The 24,312-nt window shown below is 47.0% G+C and overlaps 3 protein-coding genes across 6 annotated transcripts in view; all 3 read right to left on the minus strand.

Annotated features, from left to right (window-relative positions):
- Positions 1-7,040: 7,040 nt before the first annotated feature.
- ccnb1 (cyclin B1) lies at positions 7,041-10,488 on the minus strand. Its single transcript, XM_083669469.1, has 9 exons — positions 10,238-10,488; positions 9,851-9,988; positions 9,656-9,763; positions 9,195-9,377; positions 8,748-8,906; positions 8,193-8,429; positions 7,862-8,002; positions 7,584-7,694; positions 7,041-7,430 (listed from the first exon to the last, which is right to left on the minus strand). Exons 1-9 carry the CDS (start codon positions 10,256-10,258, stop codon positions 7,332-7,334), a joined length of 1,197 nt encoding a protein of 398 aa, XP_083525595.1. The 5' UTR covers positions 10,259-10,488; the 3' UTR covers positions 7,041-7,331.
- A 1,064-nt stretch (positions 10,489-11,552) lies between these two features.
- On the minus strand, positions 11,553-17,982 carry slc30a5 (solute carrier family 30 member 5). Its single transcript, XM_083670880.1, has 16 exons — positions 17,609-17,982; positions 17,273-17,395; positions 17,116-17,182; positions 16,883-16,968; positions 16,684-16,771; positions 16,232-16,319; positions 15,994-16,070; positions 15,734-15,904; positions 15,166-15,457; positions 14,686-14,894; positions 14,125-14,282; positions 13,422-13,551; positions 12,901-13,159; positions 12,388-12,614; positions 12,101-12,229; positions 11,553-11,828 (listed from the first exon to the last, which is right to left on the minus strand). Exons 1-16 carry the CDS (start codon positions 17,677-17,679, stop codon positions 11,658-11,660), a joined length of 2,346 nt encoding a protein of 781 aa, XP_083527006.1. The 5' UTR covers positions 17,680-17,982; the 3' UTR covers positions 11,553-11,657.
- A 926-nt stretch (positions 17,983-18,908) lies between these two features.
- The window catches only part of LOC310804358 (annexin A1-like), a 5,482-nt gene continuing 78 nt past the window's right edge, over positions 18,909-24,312 (minus strand). Inside the window, exons 1-12 of one of the 4 annotated variants that reach the window (XM_083669553.1) lie at positions 24,160-24,230; positions 23,587-23,662; positions 23,230-23,335; positions 22,317-22,411; positions 21,699-21,812; positions 21,351-21,441; positions 20,947-21,083; positions 20,292-20,385; positions 19,922-20,017; positions 19,727-19,785; positions 19,450-19,572; positions 18,909-19,217 (exon numbers count right to left, since the gene is read on the minus strand). In XM_083669553.1, coding sequence (XP_083525679.1) covers positions 19,161-19,217; positions 19,450-19,572; positions 19,727-19,785; positions 19,922-20,017; positions 20,292-20,385; positions 20,947-21,083; positions 21,351-21,441; positions 21,699-21,812; positions 22,317-22,411; positions 23,230-23,335; positions 23,587-23,652 — 1,038 coding nt within the window. In that variant the 5' untranslated portion in view covers positions 23,653-23,662; positions 24,160-24,230 and the 3' untranslated portion in view covers positions 18,909-19,160. Of the gene's footprint in view, positions 19,218-19,449; positions 19,573-19,726; positions 19,786-19,921; positions 20,018-20,291; positions 20,386-20,946; positions 21,084-21,350; positions 21,442-21,698; positions 21,813-22,316; positions 22,412-23,229; positions 23,336-23,586; positions 23,663-24,038; positions 24,109-24,159; positions 24,231-24,312 lie in introns of those variants that run through there. The other 3 variants (XM_083669555.1, XM_083669556.1, XM_083669554.1) reach the window with 3 other exon arrangements.

A 24,312-nucleotide genomic window follows, 5' to 3' on the forward strand; every position in this document is an offset into this window, starting at 1 on the left:
TGAACGTCTAACAGACTACGGTAGTCATATGTTATTTAAGGTTCATGTTAAATATTAGTTTTCTTTTCATACTGGCCGAGTATCAACAGTATGTGACAAAACCTACTAGAATTGAGCCCCGATTCATTCTCCCCCCTCTGGGGTAATCGGAACCCACCAAATGTGATTATGTAACTTTCAATTCACAAACCTCCTCTGGTCTGTTTCATTCATGTGCTGTGGACATCAGGTCCCCTGACCGGTGACCCGAGGGAGCGCCGCCCCGCTCCAGCCTCCTACGGTACCAACGCACCGCTCCACAGCAGCTGACTCAATCATTCAGTCCCCCAGGTGCCCTTGTCTGGCTCCACTGGGCTGTGTGACCTCATCCTCCACCCCCTCCACACACCCCCCCCCCCCACACTGCCTCTAATGGAAGCCCCGGCTGGCGAAGGAGCTTGTGAATAATTTAGGAGCTCTGATGCACTTTATAACCTGGCCTGCAAGGCTGCCTCCCTCCCTCCCTCCCTCCCTGCCCGCCCGCCTCCCCGCCTCCCCCCACCCCACCCCCCCCCTCCCCCCCCCCACCCCCCCCCCCACCCCCCCCCCCCCCCCCCCCCCCCTGCCTCCCCTGCCCGCCCTGCCCCCGCCTCCCTGCCTCCCTCCTCCTGCCTCCTGCCCCGCCCGCCCGCCTCCCTGCCCGCCCTGCCCCCCTCCCTCCCTGCCTCCCCGCCTCCCTCCCTGCCTCCCTGCCCGCCCGCCTCCCTGCCCGCCCTGCCCCCCTCCCTCCCTGCCTCCCCGCCTCCCTCCCTTCCTGCCTCCCTGCCTCCCTGCCTCCCTCCCTGCCTCCCTCCCTCCCTCCCTCCCTGCCTCCCTGACTCCCTCCCTCCCTCCCTCCCTGACTCCCTCCCTCCCTCCCTGCCTCCCTCCCTGCCTCCCTACCCGCCCGCCTGCCTGCCTGGGACGCTTTCCCTAAGTGCATTAGTGTAAATGCAGGGGAGGAAACCGGGCTTATTGACTAATCTAATCAATAACACCACTTCTGTTCACAAGGACTCAGGGGCGGACTGGAGGGTAGTGTGTAGGGTAAGCTCCATGACTGAGATCATCACACATTTCTCCCTATAATTATCTAATTTGGGTAAATCAGACTCCCCAATTCCTTGCATAATAATGTCCTGTTTACAAAACAAACAGCTGATGCAGTGCTGATGTCGATGTCACACGTTGATTCACCCGCTTCGCTGAGTCTGTTTACAGACTGAAGGGTCGTCTGTGACGACGTCCACAGACGTGTTTTCCTCATGGAGGTGAGCTCATCAAAGAAGGGTTAAGTACCTCTTTACACGGTAAAGTCAAAGAGACACGGAGACAGTCGTGACGTGACGGAGGGCCCGCAGGAGCGTGTGAGCGCGGCCGCTTCTGAGAGCGGGTGACAGAGTTGAAGGACGGAGAGAAACGGTCAGGAGCTTCATCAACTAGATGATACGGGTCGTCATGATAATGTCACTAACAGGGGAATAGCCTGCCTCTTCATGAGGCTCACGCTAACGGAAAAATGAGGCACCCCGCCCATTCCAATTTGCGAAAGTGCTGACTCAGCAGTGTACGACACACACACACACACACACACACACACACACACGCACACGCACAGCGTTTTGGCACGCTCCGGAGTACAAACCAACAACACAAACAGACTGCTCTGACGATTAGGTCACCCCGGCTGATTCTAATAAAAATCTCACTGAAATGAACGTGAACATTTCATCGCACAAGCATATTCTTCAGCTGTCAGTTCATTGCCGGTTCTCCAACTTTAAGGTCCTGTAAGGTCCTGTAGGGTCCTGTAAGGTACTGTAAGGTCCTGTAGGGTCCTGTAAGGTCCTGTAGGGTCCTGTAAGGTACTGTAAGGTACTGTAAGGTCCTGTAAGGTACTCTCCAGGGGAGAGGGGCCAGGGGACAGGGTCCAGGCTGAGAGATGCCATAGAGGGGCCAGGGTCCAGGGGCCAGGGGACAGGGTCCAGGGGACAGGGGCCAGGGTCCAGGGGACAGGGTCCAGGGGAGAGGGGCCAGGGTCCAGGGGCCAGGGGACAGGGTCCAGGGGAGAGGGGCCAGGGTCCAGGGGACAGGGTCCAGGGGAGAGGGGCCAGGGGACAGGGTCCAGGCTGAGAGGTGTCATACAGGGGACAGGGGAGAGGGGACAGGGGAGAGGGGACAGGGGAGAGGGGACAGGGGCCAGGGGAGAGGGGACAGGGGACAGGGTCCAGGCTGAGAGGTGTCGTACAGGGGACAGGGGAGAGGGGACAGGGGCCAGGGGACATGGGACAGGGGCCAGGCTCAGCAGCCTTCTCCTGCCGCTGTCCCTCCCTGCGTCTCAATCCTCCACTCTCCGCCCTGAAGTGTGCACTTGTGCACTCCTCTAAAGCACGCAGAGGAATAGTGCACACAAGCGCACACTTCAGGGGACAAGATGGAGGACTTGAACGCAGCATGAAGCAGACAACCAAAGAGAGATGGCCCTCAGAGAGAAGTGACCCTAGGGGTAGATTTACAATGTGTCAGCAGCAGCCTGAGGATTTATAACATGACAGGGGAAGTATTGGCCAGCCTGACTCACCTGGGTCAAATTACAGTATCTCCCAGAGTGTTTTAGCCTTGATGATAAAAGACTAATCATATAGGATGTTTATATCATTCTGTGGTATCTGCTTTTACTATGGCTGGGATCCTTTCACTATGGTTTTCAGGTTTGGTGGAATCTAAATCCTGTAGTTCCTTCTTCTCATTGTGGGATTTAAGTGTCAAAGCCTGCCTGGAATATACGCAATCTATATTACAGTTGAGATGTTTATATTCATTTAAGTGATAGGATAGTATAGTATAGTATAGTATAGTATAATATAGTATAGGATAGGATAGTATAGGATAGGATAGTATAGGATAGTATAGTATAGTATAGTATAATATAGGATAGTATAGTATAGTATAATATAGTATAGGATAGGATAGTATAGGATAGGATAGTATAGGATAGTATAGTATAGTATAGGATAGGATAGTATAGTATAGGGATAGAAGTGGAATGGAAATGTAGTTTTGGGAATCGAGTGGAACTACGTTGAACATAAATTACCGTAAGCAATACGGTCGTGATGGTATAGAAAATGTGTTTGGAAATCTGCCATTTTCCAAAGGATTCCACACGTCATTGAAACTTCCACCTGATAAGAGGTCAAAGTTCAGTCAAATCCAGTACCTAACGTACAACATAACAGCTGTAGTAAGACAACATGATATCATTGGAAAAGTAGTAAGAAATTCTGCAAACAGGTTGATAAAAATCAATTTTCCATGAAATGTTTCCAGTAACTGAATCTTCAGTCGTCCTGAAGCCGGCGCCGGTCGCAGGCATGGTGTGAAGAACAAGAAAAGAGGGAGAAAAAACAATGTTTGGTTTTAAAGCAACCAGATTTACGGCGGTTTGTTCTCATTATTTCACATCTCGTAAAATCGAAACATAAACAACATGTTGGGCTATAATCCCCCAAAATGTGACAATTACATAGTAACAGTATGATTCATGTTGAGATTAAACGGCCAACATAATAAAACCAGCTTTAGTTTGGTTGTTTAAACCTCCATCCACTGCTTATTCACTGTGTAATAACTATGTAAATATAATGCATTACTACTAGTGTAATAACCATGTATGAAGACCATGTTTTTGTAACTAACTGGTTGGCATGAGTTTGTAATTTCTTAAGTTCTTAAAAGCAACCAACAAATCATTCGCAATCTCCAACCTACTGAGTGGTTTTTGTGCAAAAATAAAGATTCTCGCTCTGCAGTTTATTCCAGAAATGTCAGGTTATGAACCTGATTGAAGAGAAAGCGGATGAAAGACCTCTCGCCATTCTCTCCTGACTCACTCAGAGGTTCCGTGGTCAGAGGAGGAGTTCTGCTCCGTTAATTGGAGTGAGCCATGGAGTGATGTCTTTTCACACCTGGCTGAACAGACCACTGTTCAGAGCCACAATAGCCTGCTTTCTTCCCCCCGCGTGCTTTTGAGCGGCAAAGGTCGGTAAAGTTCAGGAAACACACAGATTTTTATTTGAAAATCTATAAATTGTGAAAATGAATGCCCCAGTGTTTATTTGTGCTTGGCTTCCAGGGGCCGAAGGCTTCAGTCCGGTTGCCAGCGGCAGACCTATTAGCCCCCCCACAGAAACCCTAACATGGCCGCCGTGGTCCCCTGTTTGTTTGACTTTGTCATTATTGAATAAGACGCGCAGGCACAGAGGACGGGGAGGTGAGAGGCATTGACTTGCTTTTGAAGGGTGCACTTGTTGAATCCCCGACCATCTCAGATGAATGTTTAGACTGAGAAGTATTTCCAAACTTTTGACTCTGGTCTGGGACAATTCGACTCTTGGGTGAGTTATGTATTGCAGACATTTCTGAAGGGGGGTTTCGGAGGCCAAGTTTTGCATTCTTTCTGGGCCTCAGTGCTGACTCTTGAATTCATTTATTGAAGAGGGTTGAATAAACACAGACATGTGACATGAGTTTCTGTGATTTTTATGCGGATTGACTGTCTCTGAATAAGGACCGCCCCCCTGAGCGTCCTCAATCTGTCATCACAGCGTGTCATCTGATGTCATTCTGGGGTGTCGCACCTGTGAACACAACAAATCCTAAATTCAGTTTGACGTACACAGAACACATAGTTGTTGTTCAACCATCAGCTCATAGCATCCAACATGACCCCCCCCCCCCCCAAAAAAGAAAGAAACGCTAATCGTTTCAACACCGTTTCCCATTGGTCACATGTCTCTGACCTTCTTTCGGTTGGCTGTTCCACTTCGTCATACCACACAATGAAAAAGACAAAAGGAAAAGGCCCGAGTCCAGAGTTCCAGGCAGCTTCAACCGTTTGGTTTCAGGCTCCACAGGAGGAATCTGTCTTGTAAACTGATCCGGCTGCCCAGTCATGACCTCAGCTTCCAAGCATGAGGTCTCAGCATGGGCCTGGGGTTTAAAAGCACAGCTTTCTAGGGTAACTGAGACTAATTATCATCCGTGTCCCTATGGAGAGCAGCAGAAGGTAGAGCTGAGATGATGAACTGATGGGTAACGTTAAGTACCGCCCCCCCATGCCTATATTGTCTGTCTTCTCTAAAGGGAGACATATAGACGGCTCGGACATGTCCGTGATCGTCTTCTGAAGGTTAGGCTTTCACTTTTTTGCAGTTTTGTGTTCTATAGTAAAGCCACTTCCTGTGCATGATTCTCCAACAAGTGAATGTGGTATATATATATATATATATAATGGTGTAAATTCAATTCCTGGTGTGAATGTGTTGTTGATTAATTGGACGTGATCTAATTTAGACACAAACATATCTGGTCGGTATATCTGACAACGGAACAATGAACTACAGTAAACCATCTCTTCAAAGCCAAGCGATGTGTTTCTCAAACACTGGTCCCTTATCCAACAAACTGTTGTGAAACATCACCCTCGGAGGAGCGAGAGATGAACTATGATGATCATGACTGATACACTCAGAGATCCCTCTGAGTGTATCAGTCATGATCATCATAGTTCATAGGTGGTCTCGTAGCCCATATGCGCTCTACGGAATCCCCCTGGGGGGGTGGGGGGGGGGTTAGGGGGGCTCATTGCACAAGCCCCCCCCCCCCCCCCCCCATCCCATCCCATCCCCCAGGCCCTCAGCTTTGGATGGGCCAATTGATAGCTCCTCCCCCCTCCCCTCCTCTGTCCATTAGTCTTAAATACTTGTGGCTTGATGTGATCAATTGTAATGTACGCTGGAAGCTCTACAGGACGGGCTAGGAGTCCACTCTACATCTGCTGTCTTTATTCTAATGGGATCTAAATGTTCCTCTTGACAATAGTCATGGAGGTCTTAATACAGTTACTTTGCTTGCAATATAACCCCGTAGATGTAGAAGAAGAAGGTCTAAAAGGACAGTAAATAGCTCGGCCAGAAATAAGCCAAGGTGACTGTGTCCTCAGAACAGAGTGGTCACAGTGGCTGCTAGGCTAACTACAATTTAAAGGAAACCGACACGACTGTATCACATTTTTATTTCAAGAACGGACAATGTGAAATTAATACAATTGCAGAGGGAGAGAGAAAACAGATGAATTACAGATCAAAGGGGCTTTAATCTGAGCACACGCATAATTACCGGGATAATAACTTCAACACAAAATGAAGTTAGAATAATTTCCCAACTATTTAAATCATTTTTGTCCATGACCTGATAGGCTTCATGGTAATAGAAGTAACTGAATCTTTCAAAATGAGTGGAAAGAGCTTTATGCCCCATGAATAGCAGCTCAATGTTGCCACCTTGGGGTCAGAAAGGCCCATTAATTCCTCGCCTGCAAACATGAGAAAATTGAAAGGTCTTACTTACCAATGGCTTTCAACAGAGAATGACTTGGAGCAAAGTGACGGACACATGTTCACATGAAAACATCAGGTCAACACATCGGTCCACTGGGATCCAGGAAGGGGATCGGCCTGCAGTCGTCCTATCAGGAGCAGGGGAATGGATGTGACCTCTGACCTGGATGAGGTCTGAGAAAATGCTTGTAGCAGACCTGAGAGCAGCAGGACAGACCAGCACATGTAGAGCCAGGGAATGTTAAAAACAGGAGTGTTCAGACATGGGAATTGCATTAATATGTTTAGCCCATTCAGTTTCCCTGTGGTGGCCCCTAGTTTAGTAGCAATAGGTGGAAGGTTAGGCTAATGAATTGAGTCACTGGTGTATGGATGACAACACATCCTTGCACAGCACAATAGTGTGACTGAAGTGAAAATCCAGGACACTTGAAGGTGCACAACTGTTAAAATGCATGGGCATTTGAACTGCAGCAGATTAATGAAGACAACAGCTTACAGGTCAGCAAGTAATGCTCTAGCTCCCTCTAATGGTAGAGGGAGAGAATCGACAGGATCCTCTACAAGAGAGGATGAACAAATGATAATACCCCAAAAAGCATGAGGGTCTGAGAATGCAAATTAAGAATTTATAAAATGTTTATTGGCATTATGACTTGTACATGACATTTGAATATACATTGTCTTGATCATATACACAAGTTACATTTGTGAAGTCACTTCAGTTCCAAGTATTCACACTTAAGACTGCAAAAAAGTAAAAAAAATAAAATGTTTGAGAAGAAACTGTACAGATCCCAACACCTGACTATTCTAACAACTTGAAAGTCTGACTAAAAACAAATTAAAATCACATTAAGTTACACATTCTGTACAAGAAAATAAGCACACAGTGCTTTTAAGTCAGTCATCTCATAGCTGCTTAGCAAGGTCCTTGATCAGAGACGACTTGAGCTGTGCAATGGAGGCGATTCTCATCTGCTTCTGACTGGAGTACTTGTTCTTAACCGCCTGAAACAGACATTTGTGTTGGTCAGTCTCAAAACAAGCTGTTCCTTTCAACAAAGACAGGACAATTCACATATAGAACCTTAAGCAATGAAACTCCTTGAATATTCAGTCTCCATCCTTAAACTGGAGGTTTTGAAAAACACCTCAACTCACCATGTGTTTGGTCAGTCCTTCGTTCACCTTCACCACGTTCTTGGCGATGTGCTGCATCACAGGGATGAGCATGTCTTCTGTGTAGTTCATGTAGTGCTGCAGGGTGACATTCTGAGGAGAGGACAAACCAATCAGATCATAGGACAGCGGCAGGGTGGCAAACACCACAAAATGGCCACCCTCAATGGGACGATAAGTTTCTAGCATTTGTCCGCATTTAAGAGGCCAAAGTACAAGGACAGGCAAACAAGAGCATGGTGATCCAAAGGGCAACTCACCCATTCTCCACAGTTGAAGACCTTGAGGGTGAGGGCGAAGGCAGCACTGGCCACCTGGGAGGGAGGGAAGTGGACCATCTCGTAGTCTGCCATGGTGAGCTCCACAAAGTACTTGGCCAGGGTGTGGTGCTCTGCAGTAACCTGGGGGAGGTGTCAGACACTTAGTCTACAAAAAGGCAGTGAGAATGTGGAGACAGGGTAGGTAGGGAAGGTTGCAGAATGGAACAGGGTAGGGAAGGTTCCAGAATGGAACACGTGGTGATGGGATAGACTAGGAGAAAGAATGAGTGAGGAAGGGATGAGTGACGGGGGAAGGAGAGAGAGAACACACCTCTCCGATCTTTGAGGCCCTCCTCAGGAACTGGAGGGGTAGAGGACGGCCGAAGCTGAAGTCCAGCACCTCGAGGATCCTCATCTCCATGTCCCGGATCTGAGCTGTGGTGTAAGCACGGTCCGTCACGAAGGCGAAGTCTGCGATCTCAGGAGGGTACATCTCCTCGTACTTGGAGGCAACGAACATGGCAGTCACGCCGACAAGCTGGAGCTGTTTCTTGGGGACTGGGTTTTCCTGTTGGAAGAGAATTTTTTTCTTCAATGGTTTTTAGGTCAATGCAAATAAACCAACTGGATATTCATTTCTAATTATAGAGAAAAGGGCCAGAATGGTTGTGGTTCTGTCCCTGACCCATTTCTTGGCCTCCCTTATTTGAAAGGACTAGAGGGGAAAAAGGGAGCGAGTCCAGAGATGGGTCAGGTGGGGTTTCTGCCAGACAACGATCAAATGTGAAAGTAGATTGAAAAACTGCAGTCCTTCCCAGTCAGGATGGCATGGGCAAGGGAGTGGGTCATCAGAATGCACATTACAAAGCTATAGTTAATACTCTACCTGGAGGAAGCGGTCAATGATTCCCACGGTCATGTACATGGTCTCCTGCAGCAAACGGAACTTGATTTGGACCTGGACAAGCCAATCGATGAGGATGGCACGCATGTTGCCTGTCACTTCCTGTCCCTCCAGGTATTTAGGTTTGATGGCCTGATCAACCTACAGGGGTAGAAACAGGCAGGAGTTACAGTACAGACACCATTCAGTTCCCAAATTACCATGCTGATTTTGTTTAACTCACTACATGCCAAAGAATTCCAGAAATCACCACCTAGAGTTCTAAGTGTTTTGTGACACTGACCTAGCAACAATATGAAACATCATAATGGATGCATTTTGTGAAGAGTCACCCTTGGCACTCTAGAATGCTGACAATTAGGGTGACTTAATTCACCCTCAGCACTAAATGAGTTAAACAAATCAGTTTGTTTTGAATCAAATGCCAACCTCAAGTTTTAGGAGATACTTGTAGATGTCCTTCACGTATTCGCTGCAGAGCATGGGGTTGTCGTAGTCGTCAATGTCCACATCCTTGATGTTCAGCAGGACATCAGAGAAGGCCTGGCACAGATCGTTAGGCGCACAGCCAGAGGTCTCCATTGGGGTGGGAGACATCGGCTCAGGAATAACCTAAGACAAGAGGACACTAGTGTTCAACAGGTGGGGTGGAGGAGTAAAGGTCAATGGGGAAACCACTTTGTGCTAAACACAGTCAACTATTATTGCTGCTACATACACTGCACCTGTCAATTTGTTTGTTGAGCTAGAGTACCAAAAGCATTCCACTACATGACCAATACGATTGGATTTGAATTCAATGACACTGACAGTTAAGGTACAGTGAATCAAGAGTGGATAAAACCTAGACATTCTGCAGCCACCATTAAACTTTTGTTTTAGAGTCTCACCTGCACTACAGGCTCAACCTTCACTTTGGGGAGCTGCACCTCAAGGGCCTTCACCTCCCGAGTACTGGCCTTCCTCTCCGCCACCTTGGCGGGCTCTGCCTTCGCATCCTGAAAGACAGCCAGGTTTCAGTACAACGGCACAGCTAGAGGACCATTTGGGAACAGATCAATTACCCCCTCAAAACAAACACTGACCTTCTTTAGCCCCTGTCTGGGGACTGCGACATTGTTTGCGATTTCACCCAGAGCAGCTCTTGGTCTGAGGGTAGGCTTGGTGCCCAGCACCGCCTTGCCGGCCAGAGCATTCTGGTTCTCGGAAGAAGCGAGACGATTCTACAATAAAAGAGGAATCCATTTAGATTGTCTGAAATGGTGCAAAAATGGAATTCACACGAGCCCGAATTCTTGGTGAAATAGACAAGTTTCCACGAGAACACGACCAAACATGCAGACACACACGAGGGCACTCACTCGATCATAGTTAAGCTTTCACACTCTAAAGCATGAACAAACATGCAGTAATGCATACGAACTATAACAAACAAAACGATACATTCAAACGAACAACTCAATTGGACTTACCCTGGTCATACGAAGAGCCATTTCGGGAGCTGTGTTGCTGTGGGAGTCGTGGAGAACAGTGAAGGAGGTCGATACCAGAGGCTCTGCGGCGCAGGTTTAAATCCTGGAACACTCGAATCCCATTGGCTGCCTTCCGAACTCGCTGCCACCTGATTGGACGAGACGCGGCTGCTTGGAATGCGTTCCTAGGACGACGGGGAATCACGTGACAGGACACAGCCTGCCACTGTTTTTTCAAAGACTTCCTGTTCCTTTTAAAAAATCAGAAAACAATCATTTGCGTTTCAATTCTCTTTCAAGGGTAAACTTCCCTCAAGGGTGTACTCGTGTATTCCCACATAGGACTGATAGCTTCATGGAAGAGACATGGGTTAACCCTAAACCCTATAGCCCTAACCCTAAGCCCTGTAGCCCTAAACCCTATAGCCCTAACCCTAAGCCCTGTAGCCCTAATCCTAAACCTTATAGCCCAGGCGTGGCACCAGTCTGATGGTAAATCCCTGTGGAGGAATGCACATCTCCACCAGAAGAGGAAGGGTAGAGGACTGGGGTACAACAGGGTTTTACAGCTGCTGGTTCAACACACTTTACTGTTGAACAGTTCATATGCTCTGCTGTGTTCTTCTAATGAAGATCATTCGTACCACCATTCATTCATTCATTCATTTATATTATTATTATTGTTTTTATTACTTGTTATAAACGTGTTTTATTAGGTCATTATCGTTATTACATTCTGTTGTTGTTGTTGATGTCGTAGAGCTGCTCTGCCCGAGGTATTTCCTTGCATTGTGTTCTTTTATTCAATGTATATTATACTGCACTACTTACTGCTCATATATTGCACTACCTGTAAATACTGTTCATTGCACTTTCTGCTATTTTGCACTTCTGGTTAGACGCTAACTGCATTTCGTTGTCTCTGTACTTGTACTCTGCACAATGACAATAAAGTTTAATCTAATCTAATCTAATCTAATGACACATAAACACAACTTGAACTTGAACCATTATCATACAACCTGGATGGACCAGATCCAGAGGAGTGACACAAGCACCTCTTTGTAAAAGGAATCAAATCCTTCCGATGGGTCTGGGGTCTTACTGTGGCAGCCACTACAACAACCACCACACTGTCCAAAGGTCCTCTCTCCTTGAGAAGCAACCCATTGACATCCATAGAAGGGAAGGGTCACATGGTTACACAACAGCATATTGTTCAGATTCCCCGAGCGGGACAGAGGTCCTTCACATTGGGAAGAACGCTTCCAGAAAGGTTGGTCCCACAACAACATGAATGCAGTCATACACCAGATGAATATAATAAGTGTTTATTTTACACAAACCGCATACATACACTTGAGCATAGAAAAGGAAAGCAAAGAAATAAATTCAACGTTATTTGGTCCCAGACAGTAAGTCACATGATACATGTTCCATCTTTCAGATAATTCATGGACTCCATTTGCTGTGTCATTGCCAGAACTTCATGGAATCCGGTGCTGAGGCCAGACATGTGTTGGAAGTAGGCTTCCTTCTCCACCTGGACAGACAGATTATTCACCCCGGCATCTTTCAAAATGGCTGTCACCTACAGGGGAGAAAAAGGAAAATGTTTGAGAAACAAACGGCACATTGTTGGGAATCGCATTACTTGAGGAAAAACAAAAGCAACTTCAGACTAAATGTATGGGTCATTTGAGCATACACAACATTATAACTTATTAATAATCTATTACTTGAAATTGTGGTGACAGGATTAAACCCCTTGGTAGGGAAAGGGTCCTGACAACCATAACATCTGGGTCAGGATCGACTGTTGACAAGGTTGACGGTGCTTCAGATGTGGCCGACTCCACCCACCTGCTGGATGATCCTCTGCTCCACCACGTTTGACATCAGCTGCAGATGAATGGTTCCTGCGACGATGCTGGCAGAGTGTCTCCAGAAGTGGGGGTCTCGGTAGGACAGCACACCTTCGATCTTCTCAATCTGAACACAACACAAACAGGACCGTGACCAGACTGTGACACATCTGGACCGCAGTTCAAACACAACCAACCGAACACCAATCCCAATGCATTTCCACTATCGCGACCTTCCTTATTCTTCTTCTGAACACAAAGTCCAAATGAATGTTGCTGTCAAACCTTTTCCAGGGCGATGTTGAAGTCCTTTTCGTTTTCAGGGGGCATGCGTAACAGAAGGACCTCGCAGGCGTCCTTCAGCAGGGGGATGACGCTGAGGAAGATGAGGGTGGAGATGAAGAGGGAGCAGATGGGGTCAGCGATCAGCCACCCGAACTGTCGGATGAGGATGGTGGAAATGATCACTCCCACGCTACCCAGGGTGTCAGCCAACACATGCAGAAACACTCCTGAGAGAGAGAGGGGGGGAGGGAGAGAGGGGGGGGAGAGAGAGAGAGGGAGAGGGAGAAAGAAAGAGAGAGAGAGAGAGAGAGAGAGAGAGAGGGAGAAAGAAAGAGAGAGAGAGAGAGAGAGAGAGATTGTAACATGGTTAACAACATTTGGATGTTCTACCATCTCTACACAACAACATCAACAATCAACTTGTCATCTCGTTGGATACTCATCTAAATGAAGTCAAACCACAACAACACATTCCTGAACCCCGGTAAACAGACTTAAACCACACAGACTCACCTCTCATGTTGGCATTCATGCCTCCACCGCCACCACCGCCCCCGTGGGAGTGCCCGTGGCTACTCCCATGACTGTGTCCGTGCCCGCCATGAGAGTGCCCGTGGCCCCCGTGGCCGTGCTCGCCATGCCCGTGTCCGTGGTGGGAGGAGCCGCCGTGGTCATGTGATGAGCAGCTGCTCTTGGAGGCTCCGTGGGAGTGGGCGTGGCTGAAGGCACAGATGCCCACCAGGTTGACGAGGAGACCCCCAACTGACACCGGCTGGAGGCAACAGAGGAGAACAGAGAGGACATCTTAGCCTTGGGATACTCCTGTGTGTGTGTGTGTGTGTGTGTGTGTGTGTGTGTGTGTGTGTGTGTGAGAGAGAAATGCAGGAGGGTGATAGATTGTGAAGGGTTACTTTGTTTTAATATCATAACCTACATTCTCACTTTAGACAATATTGTTTATATAGAGACGGTCGACTTGACTATCTGATGAAAGGGTTAACATGATGACGTGATAAGACATTTAACCGCCCTACCGTCAGCATGTCTGTGTCGATGTTGGGGGGGTCGATGACCCGAGTGATGGACTCCATGAAGACGAAGAAAGCGATGACCATGAGGAAGAGGCCGTTGATGAACCCAGAGAGAATCTCAACTCGGCCGTATCTGAAACACAACACAGACCACCAGCACCAATCCAGCCACAACGTCAGCACCAATCCAACACAGACCACCAGCACCAATCCAACACAGACCACCAGCACCAATCCAACCACAACGTCAGCACTTGTGTGTGTATGTATATATATATATACATATAGACACACACACACAATTAGAAAAGCAAACTCCCAATAGCTTCTATAGTTGTTTTTAACAGTCAATATCTATCTATCTATCTATCTATCTATCTATCTATCTATCTATCTATCTAGTTAGAAAAGTAGTCCAATAGCTTTCATAGTTGTTTTTAACAGCCAATATCTATCTATCTATAGTATCTATCTATCTATCTATCTATCTATCTATCTATAGTATCTATCTATCTATCTATCTATCTATAGTATCTATCTATCTATAGTATCTATCTATCTATAGTATCTGTCTGTCTATAGTATCTTCTATAGTATCTATCTATCTATAGTATCTATCTATCTATAGTATCTGTCTGTCTATCTATATACAAGTTAGAAAAGTAAAGTCCAATAGCAGTAGTAGTTGTTTTGGTTATCAGCGTACCCGTAGGAGAATATGCGGGTGGCCTTCCAGCGGGTCATGAGGGCGGCGAACAGGCCCAGCACCAGAGCAGAGCAGTCAAACAGCATGTGGAAGCCGTCCGAGATCAGCCCCAGGCTGTTGGTCCACGCGCCGTAGAACAGCTCCACAAAAGTGAACGCCTGGGACAGAACGCACCGGGGACAGCAGTTCAGAGAAACCCACCAATGACAAATAAGGATGGAATCCAACAGTCATTTGCGTATCGCCAGGAGAGGGTACACGCTACTTAAAAAGGAAAATGTGAAGCCATTAGATTAGTAAGTGCAGAGAAAATCGCATTCCCCACTACGGTAACGCCAGAGAGATGTCACTACGGTAACGCCAGAGAGATGTCACTACGGTAACGCCAGAGAGATGTCACTTTTTAAGCCCAAAAAAAGCTCTGTCGAGAAAAGGCATGGTCGTTAAATTCTCTAGATATTAGACAACCCTGAGTGCAACGTATCAAAGAGGACAGAGGTGGGGTTGTCTAGACAACCCAACCCCGTCATGTGACGTTCAGTCGGCCGAGGGGCTCCCTACCAGGTTGAGACAGAGGAAGTAGAAGATCTGCCGGGAGTCGTACTCCTCCAGGATCTGTTTGAGGGAGTCCTTGATGAAGCGGGGCAGGGACTGGGACGTGTGCTGCAGAGCATCTCCCATGAAGTTATAGAGAGGAGTTCCCTCAGGAGAGTAGCCCACCAACGTCCCCTTCTGACCCTTCTTTGACGGGGAGGACAGGATGCTGTCAGCTGGAGGGGGGGAGGGAGGGAGGGGGGGGGGCAGAGAGAGAGAGACAGAGAGAGACAGAGAGAGAGACAGAGAGAGAGACAGACAGAGAGAGACAGAGAGAATTTACATTTGCTGTGAGACAATGCAAACGCAAACACAATTTTGCCTTGGCATCTCATTTCTAGGCTACGGGCCACAGTGAAGTCAGCCTCCACCACCACCAGCACCAGCACCAGCACCACCTTCACCTCCACCTCCACCACCTCCACCACTTCCACCACCGTCCCTCACCCATGATGAAGAAGACCGCGCTGACCAGCACCCCTCCAGAGAGGACGTGCTCTGTGCTTTCCTGCTGCTGGGGGGGCTTGCTCATGGTCCTCAGCTGGTCCGTCAGGGGGTGCGTCCAGAAGTTGGCCAGCAGCACGCCGCTCACAAACAGGAAGACGGCGCCGTAGCGTGCACACCGGGGCGCCTCCATCTTGGCGACGCAGACGGACTCCACGTAGAACTCCAGGACCATCACGGAGAACACGATCATCCCGAACGGCAGGACGAGCGCCGACCACGACTCCACCTTGCTCTGGGGATTCACCGTCAGAGGTCAGAGGTCAGTCTTCTTCGGATGTTCAGTGGTTAAAATGAACATCCATATGTTTGTTATATTTCTAGAAATTGCCCCTCTAAAATACGAGGTTTTGTTTATGAGCAGTTTACTAAGTAAAAAAGAACCGTTTGGTTGAGTCCCTGACATCCAATGTCTGACTGGGAGGAAAGACTCTATTTCCTTTCGATAGAAGACATAGTGTACACACACATACACACCATACACACCACACACACACACACACTCTCCTACCTCTGTGGTGGCTGACAGCACGATGACCCAGGGCAGCAGGACGATGGAGGAGACCAGGTTGGACAGCGCATAGAGGCGCTTGGCTCCTCCGATCTCCACAGACAGCTTCCTGGAGGCCGTGTGGAAGCCCACCTTCAGGCAGAGGGAGACCACCAGCAACACAACCCCCCCCTGGGGAGGACAGGAAGAACAGGCGGTGGTCAAGTTGGGTTTATTTGTTGTAATAAATAGCAGTAGGCTGTAGGATGTGTTTGTCTTACCTTATGATCCGCCACGCCCAGGAAGGCGATGGCGGTGTAGAGAGCATGAGTGAGGGCACTGTCATGGTGTCCTTCAGCTAGGAGGGCGAACGGTTAAGGCAAAAACAATATGGAGAATAGATATATGATCATTCATAGACATAATATCACTGACACTGTGCACCCCTATGAACAATTATGAACAGGCGGGGACAGAAACGGAAACGACCTCGGTCATTGGTGGCGGTCAGAAGGATACGGTGCTCGGCCATCTTGGCCATGAGGTCGTCGTTGTCGAAGAGGAGGAGACAGACGACAGCGATGATGAAGAGAGCAGCGCCTCGCGTCTGCAGGAGAAACACACACACACACACACAACCTTCAGAGCTCCTGAGGCGTTCAGGCACAAGCACATGTAGGCTGGTGTACGGAGGTTGTCAGAGTAGACAACGAGAACTCACTGGGAGTGAGGGACTGTATCACTGCCAGTACAGACCGTGTGACTGCCTGTACAGACCGTGTGACTGCCTGTACAGACCGTGTGACTGCCTGTACAGACTTCTCCATCCCCCCCTCCCTCTCTCTCTCTCTCTCAAACTTTTTTGGGGGTTTAATAAAGCATTACATCAAATAACCTAAAAACATACTGAAGGTCACACAGAAACAAAAAGCATCATCTTTGCAGCAAGCGTCCCTTAACATTGTCCTCACCTTGGAGGGTCCTCCTCCCGAGCTGGTGAACAGGACAGCGAGGAGGGCAACCACCACCACATCGCTGTGCTCAAACAGTAACAGGGTCCTGAGTAGCAGGAGAGGAAGGTGCACTGTCAAGGCCTGCCTGTATACACACAGTGAACCTGAAGACATCCTGACAGTCTGGATGTGTTATGTTGCCATTGTGTTATCATACCTTAAAGGTCCACAGAGAGTGAGACCAAAGAACCCCAGCAGGGAGATGATGCAGCTGATGACAGCATGCTTGAGCAGCTTGATCCACTGACAGAGAGATGGAGGGAGAGAGACAGTCAAGTACTACTGTCACAATGGATGTGACACACACACACACACACACACACACACACACACACACACACACACACACACACACACACTGTCTATGAGTCGTCATAACTAGTGGCCTACCTGTCTCTTTGAAATGACTTTCCCAGAAGAGAACGGCTTTTGGAAGAAAACCAAGACCACCGCACACCTGGGAAACAAAGGAAAAAGACAATCATGTTTCTCGTGTTCATTGACAGAACAGACTTTAACTGGACGGGGTAAACCAGAAGCTACTCACCCTAACTTTAATATGAAAATGAACTGAACAATGTGGACAACTTTGAGAAGGTCATATGATTCGAAGATCCCAAGAGCCTTCAGTACCTTGGAGAGGAGCAGTAACACTATGTACCTGGTTAACCTGTGGAGGGAGGAAGGGAGAGAGAGAGCTTTAAGGTCCCATTTCAGACAGTCAAACCCTAACAGCCATGTAAACAGTGGACTCTTGTAGCAATGAACCGGTGAACGAGGAATCAAAGACTCAGACTCAGAACTCATCCTCAACCTGGTATCTCTGGTCCAAGGATGGGTGGACAGCTCGTCTGAGAAGCTAGCCAGCAAGCTCAGGACTTACCTGGCATTCGGTACTTCAACCATGCCGAGTCTCCCGCTGGACAGCACATTGCTGCTGTATTTGTCATCCATTCTCAGACGTTACAAATCAACACATATCCAGATCCATCGATCGGTGGCTAAGTTAGCTAGCCTTTGCCAAAGAAAGGCTTCGGACGATGGAGCTAGCCGGCTAGCTGTCAACGAAATTCAACAACAACACATCGCATCGAGCAAGAACTCCGTCTTGTATGATACAGAGTCAAATCCCACCCATCCGTAGACTCAGGACAGTTAACACAATACTATCATGAACGTAATCAAACCGATATGAGTTTAAATGGCCGCAGTAAGAAACGATCAGAGGCGAATAAAGCATCCCAGCTGGTCAGGCCACGCCGGGCTTCCGGGTTGAGGAACGCCACACGTCACGACGCCGCGCCGCGGTCTAGACTCCGGAGGAGGAGCTGCGCAGGTTTAAACAAGCAACAAAATAACCACGGTTGACTGGTTTACTGGTTGACTGGTTGACTGGTTGACTGGTTGACTGGTTGACTGGTTGACTGGTTCACTGGTTCACTGGTTCACTGGTTGACTGGTTGACTGGTTCACTGGTTGACTGGTTGACTGGTTCACTGGTTGACTGGTTGACTGGTTCACTGGTTGACTGGTTCACTGGTTCACTGGTTGACTGATTTACTGGTTTACTGGTTTACTGGTTTACTGGTTTACTGTTTCATTGTTGTAGATTTTTAATTTGCCTATTTGCATATAAAGTGATTTGAGTAAACCAGGAGCTACTCACACTAACTTTAATATGAATAAACTCAACAATGTATTGTGTTATAGGACTATTATCATTTTATTACATTTATATTATATCAAAAAAATAATATTTAAAAAAAAAAAATATATATATATATATAATAGATATAATAGATATAGATATTCATTTAAAATGTATTGTATGTATAAACTGTATTATTATTATATTGTATATAATAGTATATAATAGTATTTTTAAAACATCTTCAATTCTTTCAAGTGCTCACTTTCAATCTGAGATTAATGATCCACTCCACTTAATATCAGGTTTCTAAACAGTCCTTTCCCCCTGTGCACTGTATGCACCCCTGAGATAAGTACCGGTAAGTGATCATAAAGAAAACTTTACCACACCTTCATTGATCCAGAAATAAATCACTTATTTCAGAGACAGACAGTGGACTCTCTCATCTCTGTCTATGGAGAGCTCTGTACACTTCAGGCTATGCTACAAATCACACGTCTTCTTCCAGAAGGAGAATGCATCGAGAGTGAGCCACTGTATGACTGCCAGAACAGTCGTAGACTTTTATTAGTACATCCAACACAGGGAAACAACAACACATTACACATTTCGAGAGGCACCTCTTGAATACAAGGCTCTCATAGTCCTCCAATATACAAACATTTCAGCAACAAGTCAAGATGTTTACTTATGTTGTTTAAGTGAAGTGAGAGTAATTAGTAATTGGTTTGTAGTGTAAAGTAGAATTTCCTCGAGAACAGATCTTGAGTGTGTGGAGATGTCTTCAGTGAGGTCCACACAGTCCAAGCAGGATCTTCTCATAATGCCCCTTCGTGTCCTCCTGTTAAACAGAGAAAAACAAGCGGTGAATAATAGTCCCACATCACAATATTATGATCAAAAGTCAATATCCGTATTCTTTCCACTCATATCCTCAGTATAATAGATTGTGTGTAACCAGGGACGGACTGGGACAACACTGGCTCACCGCCCCCGCAGCCCATAGATCCACCGGCCCACCGGGAATTCCCCCGGTGCTCCAGATGGCCAGTCCGCTCCTGTGTGTAACTCACCAGGATGTCCTCCTGGAGGGTTCTGTGGTACATGTTCTTGTACTCTTCTATGACCTTCTTCAGGTCCACCTCGGAGCGGCTCACCAACACCCTGATCAGCGTGTCATCACACGTACCGTAACCCTGGAAGAAGAGGGGGTTTTAAATACTTATCACCCAAACACACCACCTGATACAGACACACACAGAGACAGAGAGACACAGAGACAGAGACACAGACACACAGAGACAGAGACACAGACACACAGAGACACACGTCACTGGTTGGTGTAATTACCTTCATAGCCAGGTGGAGTTTTTCAGCAAAGAAGGCAGGCTTGCTCCAGGCACATTTCACTATCGTATCAAAGACAGATTATAAAGAAGGGGATTAGTAATATATGTGTCACTGATGTCATATCTATTGTACTGTATGAAATGTGCCATACTGGAATGTAATTCATAGTAGTGGGGCAGGAAGAGATGAGCTCACCGATGTCGATGAGACAGTCCTCAATGTCTCCTTTCAGTTCCATGTCCAGAGCTTTGGGCAGGTCCACATCGCTGTAGCTAGCGTACTTCTTGAATGCTAGGAGTCAAAACAGAAACACTGGAATTCATTTCTGACCAGAAGAGGGACGACATCTCTCCATGTAAATATCTGCTGCTCCTCTGGGTGTGTGTGTGCCTGCTTCTCTGTGGTCGCACCTGTTTTTCTGGGCATGTTTTGACGTGTCTTTTGTGTGTTTGTCACTGTCTGTGAGGATAGATATAATCTCCTGGTTCCTTGGGTGAGTGTATTTACATGTCTGTTTATTTGTGTGTGTGTGTGTGTGTGTTTGTTGGCTTATGGGCCGGCTCACCACTGGAGAGCTGTGGACCGCTCCTGCTGGTGAGGATGTCAATGAAGACAGAGACATCAGTTCCTTTGGTGTTCTCTCCTGCCTCGAACAGAGCCTAAGACACACACACACACACACACCATTAGAAATAGACAAAATGCTGATAGATTGCATAGAAACTGTGTGTGAACTGTGTAACGTGTATTAAGCGACCAGAGGCTGAGTTTCAACACTCTCCCAGGAGACAACACTGGGGAGCCCAGCTTCCCTGGTGGACACCGGCAGCTGTTCAGACAAAGAGACTGTGTTCTGCTCATTATATTCTACCTGTCCTTCAAGAATCTTATCACTTGGAGCAAGGTGTTTGGGGGGGGGGGGGGCAGGGTGTTGGTGGGGGGGGGGGGGGGGGGAGTACAGTAGGAGAGCTGCGACTCTCATTCTGTGTGTATTCACCTGATGCATCATGGGATCCAACCATTGGACCTTCACTCAGGGTTTTTGGACTCTTTATTTGGTAAAAGGCTAACTTTTATCTTCTATCTTCTTCTAGTTTTATCAATGCCAAGACATCATGACAGGGTTTGGTCTAGTCAACTACTGTATCATATCATAGACGGGTGTTACCATTTCATCAACCGTGCCGGGAATGAGTGATGGTGGTGAGAGCAAACCGTACCTTGGCATCCCTCTTGGCGAGACTGCTGTCCACCTCAGTGTCCTCGTCCTTGTTGGCCTTCAACAGGGACAGAAGGGCCAAGGTGAAGTCTCCGCTGGTTTCAGATTTAATCATCTCCTCCAGCTCCTCCTGGTATTCTGAAGAGGAGAGCCGTACAGCACATCAGCGTCAGCTACATCACAGCCGTGCACGTGTGAAAGAGCGTTAAACAGACACGCAGATACAGGTGCTCCTCTGTGGCTCAGCTGGTAGAGCATGGCGCTAACAACGCTTAGGTTGTGGGTTCGATTCCTGCTGGGACCATCTATACTGAAATGTATGCACTCACTGCAATGTAAGTCGCTTTGGATAAAAGCGTCAGCTAAATGGCATATATTATATTATTATATTATATAGATACACACCCTCCTTGTAGACCCTCTTGATCTCATGGATCTCCTGGTTTGACCTCGATGCTAGAATCTCAACCAGGATGTCCTCATGTGTGCCAAGACCCTGTTGAACACCAGATCATCTATACATTCTTCATCAAATCAAATACAATGCTAATGGTCACTTACGCAACATACAGGATCTCATGTAATGAGATGCTTTAGGGTGATCAACTCCTCAACAACGCAACAATCAAACAGTATCAATATCAATATGCAGTCATGAGGAAATAATAATATTGGCAAAACGACAGAAATAGCATAAAGTAAAGTAACACAACTGGCATTCCCTGTGTAGGTGGTCTACCCGTTGTTGTTTACCTTGGTGGCTTTTCTGAGCAGGTGGGCGTCGAACTGCGCAGGGGTCATCAGCAGGGCGAGGACCACATCCTCCAGGTCGGACCTCAGGGCTGACTTCAACGCACTGGTCAGAGCCTGAGACAAGATGGAGGAGGTCACGGGGTCATGGTCAGCAGGGCACAACACAGCCAAAATAATGTGAAACAAACAGTGAAAATCAGCGTCCGTATGGGTCACATTTACCTAGAAACATCTCATTTCAAAACATTTACTCGTCCCACAGAACACGGCCCGGGGGGGTTGTTTGGTGGGGTAACAGTTTGGGGTCAGGAGAGTTAGGTGGTGTGTGATTGAAGACCCATCTCTTCAGGCTACATCTTAACGGTCCCTCCTAAAGACCTCTTCAAGTCATTTTTCCTTCTTCTAGCATTGTGACTGCCTATGGCCCCTGGTCCGAGCATTGACTACTTTATCTTATGATGACTGATGGATAGATGATTCACTTATTTAAACAAATGTATTTGTTTTAAGTCGCTTTGGATAAAGGCGTCTGCTAAATGCCATAAATGTAAATGTGATTAGGGGTGTGGGATCAGTAGCGTTCAGAGGACAATGTCATGACGCATCGTGAAGTCTCACCTCTCCAGTAGATTGCTCATAGACCTTTTTGATTTGCTGCCTCTGGTCATTGCTCCTCTGCACCATAATTGACATAATCACCTCCTCGTTGACCCCTGCAGGGGGAATACTCCGGATTAGATCATAGGAAACACAACAAAATACATATAGTGGATATAGGTCAAACATTAACAAACAAACAATATTTGCCAATCAACTGTTTGGAATGTGGTATTTTGCACACACACACCCCTGAGACAACACGCATGCACACCCCCAGGGAGATCAGAGCTCGGGGTCAGCTATAGTCAACTCCTGGAGCAGTTGCTCAAGGGCACAACAGCAGTGGTAGGCACCTTAGACATGACGCCAGCAACCCTCCAGTCACCAGCTCACACCCTGGCTCCCTCAGGGGGAGGGGATCGAACCAGAGACCTACTGATTGCTGGCTGGCCTCTCTAACATGAGCTTCCCCCCACTGTCAGGACTGCAGAGTCACTACCTATCTTCCGACGTAGATTGAAAACCCATCTCTTCAGGCTACATCTTAACAATCCTTCCTAAGACCTCTTCACCCCCACTACCCTCCCTGTACTAACCCTAACCCTAGACCTCTTCACCCCCACTTCCCCCCTGTACAAGTTCTCTCCTGTTAATAAATCATTTTAAAAATAAATAATAATAAACAAATATATGCCCTTCTAGCATTGTGACTGCCAATGGCCCCTGGTGTGAGCATTGTTTACTTTGTCTTATGATGCCTGATGGACAGATGATTCACTTACTTAAACAAATGTATTTGTTGTAAGTTGCTTTGGATAAAGGCGTCTGCTAAATGCCAGAAACGTAAATGTAAATAACCTCTAACCTCCAGGCGACCTGCCGCCCCCAGTTTCTGGAAGCCTGGAAGTTGCCGTCACGTTATTCTTCTTACCTTTGGCTTCAATGGCTTTCTCAAGAGCGGCCGCATCGCTGCTGGCACTGAAGTTCGGATACGGGGCGACGGTTCCATAATACACAGGCTTCAGTTTCCCTTTTACCTACAATAGAAGAAACGGACTCAGAAAAACAGTCTGCCAGATATCCAGGTGGCCAAAACAAACAGATATGAGCCACACCTATCATGTGTGATGGGAAAGAGTTCTGAGTTCTGAAGGACGATGGAGCATTCCATTTCTTGTACACAGAATACCCAATCAGAGGCGTGACCTGGGGTCACAGCCATAGCCAATGTCTCTTCAACGACAGTAGGCTTGTCTGACATTGCCCAAGTGCACACTGAGTCACTCACTGTGATTGTGTCATCTTGGTCCCTGTGATGAATGATATTTTTGAAGAATTTCTTGAAGAAAGACATCTTTGGAGCTCTGGAATTAGAGACATCTTAATCAAATGAAGACCCAGACTGCAGTTTGAACAGGGAGTCACATCATGAATACAGTTAGAATAGTCGGTCCCAGCCACAAACACCATCCTTGGCAAAGCAACTTCATCTGATAGATACAACTGTTCCAGAATAGTCTGCAATAGTCTGGGAAAAGATTAGAAAACAACTTGTCAGTGTGACAAAGCTGGCCTAGCTCTGTGTACTTTAAGAGGTTAAACTCAAAAGGGACCGAGAATCTTCCAAAGTCCATGTTTTTTTTGTTTTTTTTAAAGCGCAGACAGGTTAAAAAGAGGATTCTTAAAGTAGACAATTCTAAATTATATTAAAACCTTTTACAGAACAAACAGCACGACTACCTTCCTCTTGTGTCTGAAAGCAATCCTCACAAACAGCACGACTACCTTCCTCTTGTGTCTGAAAGCAATCCTCACAAACAGCACACATGTGGTAATCATCTCAAAATGGCTGCTTAATTACCAATTAACAAGAACTGGTGTGAATGGTAGAAGAGATATCTCTTACTCGTGTGTCTGGTGAGTGAAAATGAAAATTGTGTGAGTGGGTTAAAATTGTGTGTTCCTCACAGTAAACCAAATGAAATGCTTTGATATCTGTATGTAAGAGAGCCTT

Source organism: Argentina silus (assembly GCF_951799395.1).
Source record: "Argentina silus genome assembly, chromosome: 5".
NCBI lineage: Eukaryota > Metazoa > Chordata > Actinopteri > Argentiniformes > Argentinidae > Argentina > Argentina silus.